The sequence below is a fragment of the Lathyrus oleraceus genome, chromosome 5 (genome assembly GCF_024323335.1).
Source record: "Lathyrus oleraceus cultivar Zhongwan6 chromosome 5, CAAS_Psat_ZW6_1.0, whole genome shotgun sequence".
NCBI classification, from domain to species: Eukaryota; Viridiplantae; Streptophyta; class Magnoliopsida; order Fabales; family Fabaceae; genus Lathyrus; species Lathyrus oleraceus.
In genome coordinates, this window is record NC_066583.1 from 373,314,034 (window position 1) to 373,319,477 (window position 5,444).

The following is a 5,444-nucleotide window of genomic DNA, read 5'->3' on the forward strand; positions in this document are numbered from 1 at the left end:
TAGATAGAGAATCAAGTAAATTTAAAAAAAATGTTGTTTTTGCCGTTTTTGCCTCTAAACTTACTACCGCTTCCCTTAAAATAGAAAATAAAAATTGACTGAAATAAATAGATAGCCTCATATAAAAATAAAATGTTTTAATTCAAACCTCTTTTTCTCATTCTTCTCCTTATTATTATGAGAACCTTATTAAACCTATCAAATTTAAACAATGCAATATTTTACAAAATAGAAATTAAAATATGCATCACACACTTTATAAGTTTATCAAAGAAAGAGATAACTTGAATATCATTTTAAATAATCAAAGAGTCTCTAAAAATAAAATTGGTCTAGACTATAAACCTAAAAGCAGTGATATTTTTTTTTAGTAATATATAAATGCAAAAGGACATGTAAATGCAATATTCTTAAATGTATATACTGTAATAAAAATGATCATTTTGCTTTATTCTGTTTTTATTAATAAAAGTCATGAAATTAAAAAATGTATATTCTCTTTCACATTTCTCGAAAAAAAACCATCAAAATTAAATGAGAAACATATATGCCTTATCTTACCTAGAGAAAATATGCATTATACTAACGTTAAAGGATTCAAAATGATTTTTGTATCGAGAATTAACACTTAAATTTATAATATAGGTATTTCTAATGATATCGGACATGAAATGTTATCTTCATAGTGGTTTTTCATAACATGTTATGAAAAGATAGCTCATGCGATGCATACCAAAAGAGTTAACAAGTTAATGTATCCTTTATAATGAAAAATATTATTTTTACAAATAGGTTTTTACGATATTTGTGTATGGATCTTTTTGATCCATTCAAAACCATGTGTTTGGTTGAAAATTACTATGTCATTTTAATAGTGGACGACTATTCTTGTACATGTACGTTTTTCCTATTTTTCCTATTTTTTCGTATCATGGAACAAATCCCAAATATGTTTCCATAAAAGGGAAGTACTGAAATTTCTCATCGAGTGAATTCCAAGACTGCCAAATTTATTTGGTTTAGTAATAGTATCACAATTCATCCAATAACTAGTTTTACTTACAAGACTTACAAGTGAAATCCATGAAATTAAAGATATTAACTTTTAAACAAGAACAAGTGAGAGATAACATAATGTCCATTTTTAGACACAAGTGATCAATAGTTAAAGTCATAATTGAAACAAGAAGTTCTTTTATTCAATAAACCTTATAATACCATAAACAAGCTTACACTTGTTTCAAATTACAAATCTATGAACAATTGCGAACAATTACACATCCATATAGCCCCCTCAATCAATATATGTTACACATTTCCAACAAAGTCTTCTTCAACCACTAAATAACACAAATTTTTCCACATTTCTATCTCTTCCATTTTCTTTCTATTCCAACCCCCACATAATTATTTAGTGCTAGTATGCAATAACATCAAATAAGTTGATCAAGAGAACCCTTCATTGATCAAAATATTCAAAACTAACTTCACTTTCACTTGCAACCATTGTAACCAAATCCAATCTTACCACCACCAACATCATAAACAACCTCTAGTGTCCTTTGTTGCACATTCCCAAAGATAGTAACATCACTATCATCACCATTTGCTGCAAACGCCAAACAAGCTTGCTTCAAACTCGCCACGTAAAGTATTCCCGGCGCGGCGATTTCCAACGTGTTACCTCCGCCGAGGAAAAAAGCAACCTTTGGAATAGACACAATCTTGGTCCCGCTAAGATCATAGCATGTGTCTAAAATCGAAAGAGCTGATGCGTTCGGATACTTCGCCATGCCTTTGCGGAAGGAATCGCGAAGGCTGGCGTAGACGGTAGGTGGCAGCCGTGTAATGACAGTGCCGGAGTCGATAATGGCGCCACCGGAGGTGAAAAGAGAGGGCGAGATTGGAAGCTTGGTTCCTCCGACGCTGATCCCAGCAATGTCGAGTCCGTAGAAGGAATTGCTACTGGAGAAAGGGGCGAAAGGAGTGTATTTTACATACTTGTTACGGGTGGCGCCGAATGTGAGGTGGCCAACGGCGCTGGAAGTGGAGGGAAGACAATAAGAAAAAGTTTTATAGTATTTTTGAGAGGTTTGTTGGACAAAGGAGATTGGATGACGACCAAGGCCTAACAGACCGGCTGAGCCGCCGAATAGGCCTTGGTTGTTTTGTCCACAACCGAATAAAAAACCATCGACAGCATCTGTCGATGTTACAGTCAGCCGCTCGCGGCTGAAGTATCCGACCGAGAAAGATTGGTCGCCATACTGGATCCCATATATGCATGCTTTTGTCGATGAAGAACAGCCGGGATCATTTCCTGTAAAAAAACATACAATTTACATCCACAAAGTAAATTTTTTTACAAAATATGTAAATATTTCATGATCATGATCATAATACATATACAGAAAACGAAATATACAATAATCTTGTAAAGTATTTTTACATCATTAATCAAAGACAGACATGTTTTTTTGTCAAATCATATTTTTCATTTTAAAATACTGATATACTCATGAATATATACCTGTAGCCGAAGAGAGTTGAGTGCAATCTGGAGAAGTGCATGTGATATTGTAATAAGAAGTAGACTTTGATGGATCAAATATTTCATCTATTTGTTTATAACAAGAACGAGCACAAGGTTGACATTGAGTCCAAGTAAGATCACTACCGGTATCAAAAATAAGTGATAAATCTTTTTTAGGAGTACCAAGTCCAAGAACAACATAATAGTTTCCTGATCCAATTAAGCTACCAGATTTTGCAGGTAAACTAGCTGAAGAAGAAGAATCCAATTCTATTTCCACCTTATTGTTGTTATTGTTACTGGATGATGATAATAGCTTTGAGTGAATATAGCTTATTCTTTCTTTGTCATGATTTAGAATATCACTATGTGTTGGAATAGAATTTGCTTTTCCATTGTTATTCAGTTGGGAACATGGGCCATGTTTGTGTAATACATCTAATGATGCTTTTCTTTTTGGACCTGAAATTCAAAAAATGAATGAACCGTGTTTAGTGGTGTCAGATTATTGTGGCTTAACCATTACTTTAAAATTAATAAAAAAAAATCAATAATTAATGTCATATTTGCATAAATTATTCTAAGGATGAGAATGACTATACCTAAGGAATCTAGAGATATTTGAAACATATCACTCACAAAGACAAGACTCAAAGACAAAATCTTATCTTTAATTTGTTATATATTTATATCAAGTGAGAGTTATTTATACTCAAGAATAATTGTTTTATATTATTAGTTAGGTACATATAAATAACTAAACTACCCAATAATGGAATTTAATATAGTTTTTTATTAAAAAATATTAGTTTTCCAACTTACAGTTTTCCCACTACTTTAGCTCCAAAAATAATCATTAATACGACAAATAATTATCACAAACAATATATTAATTCTCTTATACTCTATGATATAAATAATAGCACTCTCATCTTGTGTAATCATTGAGCAAACTCTAAGAACTTTTTGGTTTCTTTTACGCGTATGAAAATTGGAGAAAAGTTGAATCTTTTGGCCAAAATTTGTCAATATCTTCAGCTATACAAAACTTGCCTAAAAGATGACGTGTTGTAAAAGTGAAAATTAGCCACTTGTTATTTGTTTTTTAACTTATTGTGTGTTGGTGCCAAACGTGAATAAATTTTGTATTTTTTTCTTTCATAAAGATAAATTATTATAAATAAATGAACAAAATACAATGTCACAAGTGATGAATTCTTCGAGTTTAGTGTATGTATACAGAGTTATAATAGTGATCAATGACCCGTGAATGTTATGAGTCTTTCAGTCAAATAGTGTCTTATGTATTGATTGAATGTGTTCTCATGACCCGTGATTATAAATTTAACATTTTGTCTCTACTAAGGAATAGAAAGAAAAAAACATGTCAATTATTATTTTTGTGACAAAATTTTGCACTTCATAATCAAATATTGAATCCGTCGAGCCGAAAATCAAGTTCGATTCGGCGTTAAGAAAAAAAAAGATTTTTGACCATTTTATCAAAATGTTTTTGGTTAGTTTTATATATATTTGTTTTATGTGTCTATGTTTTTTTATTATTTATAAATTAGAGAAATTTAAAATTAATTGTTAATATTAATAAAATTGGTTATTCAAATAAGAATTATGTGAGTGGTAGGTGGCTTTTGTTCCTTTATCCTTCCTATCTTTAATATGTGATGGTGGGTTCCATATTTATATACCAAACCAAGTAGTAACCTTTCATTAGCACAATATAGTGGGTTCCATGTGAATATTCTCGTGACAAAATGATGCCAACCATTGAAACAAATTGACATAATTCAATAAATTTAAGTAGGTTCTCTAATTATTATTAAAAATAAAAACTAATTTTTAAATTTATTAAATGATTGATGTATCTAGTTTAATATATAGACTAAATACATATTAACCTAAAAATATATTTTCATTTATAATAAAAATGATCGTAATAGTATCAAAATACATCGAGCAAAAAAACAAAAAAAAACTATAATAAGTATGAAGAGTTAAAAAAACATTATTTTTCCCAATGAATTGACTATTTAGTATATGAACCACAAAACAAGAGAGGATAGTTTACTAGTTGTACCATATACCATAAGCCAAGGTTAACCATATATTAGTTAATTAGGAAAAAATCTAATTAAATTTCTATTTACTATATGCCACTACTAATTATTATGTATCTCAATTTATTTGGTAAATATTCTAGCTATTATTATAAATAAACAACTAATTTTTTAAATATGTTGAATAATCAATATATTGGACAAACTCACCAGTTATTAATTCAATAAAATTATAAAAAAAAATAGTTAGAATAGTAATTAAAAGACATAAAGATTAACAATAATTTAATAAAAGTTTCTAGCATGCATGTAATTAAAAACACTAACAACAATTAAGCTTAACCCATTGGGGGAGAGGGAAATTAACATGAAAGATTGAATTGACCTTTGGTTGAAGAACTGCAAGAAGATGATGGTAAGAGAGAGTTGATTTGAACAAGATGGTGTCTTTCTTCCCATGAAAGTTCTTCAATGGCAAAACCTTTCTCTAAAAAGCAAAAGAAAAAGAGACCAACAAGAAGAGAAAGTAACAAGAAATGAGACATTGGGAAAGCCATACTAAGTAGATGCTTTTGAACACACTACTTGTCGGGTGCTCGGTTTTTATAGAACTAAATTATGGATGTAGGACCAATAAATGATCAATTTCACACGTCACATATTATATATAACTAACCAAACTATTTCATTGAGTTGAAGTTTGTAGTACTATATCGATAGTATTCATTAGTAAATGTGCGACACATTTTGACTATGTTGACTTGTGAGAAAACCTACTGTGGATTTTTAACATTTTCTAGATGCAGGCCAGTACATGGTGCAATGATGTTCTTTGT

The 5,444-nt window shown here is 30.2% G+C and overlaps 1 protein-coding gene across 1 annotated transcript; it reads right to left on the reverse strand.

Moving 5' to 3' along the window:
- Positions 1 to 1,177: 1,177 nt before the first annotated feature.
- Positions 1,178 to 5,215, reverse strand: LOC127084858 (aspartyl protease family protein At5g10770). Its single transcript, XM_051025375.1, has 3 exons — positions 4,994 to 5,215; positions 2,531 to 2,995; positions 1,178 to 2,320 (listed from the first exon to the last, which is right to left on the reverse strand). The coding sequence occupies exons 1-3, from the start codon at positions 5,163 to 5,165 to the stop codon at positions 1,494 to 1,496; spliced, it is 1,464 nt and encodes a 487-aa protein (XP_050881332.1). The 5' UTR covers positions 5,166 to 5,215; the 3' UTR covers positions 1,178 to 1,493.
- Positions 5,216 to 5,444: the final 229 nt, after the last annotated feature.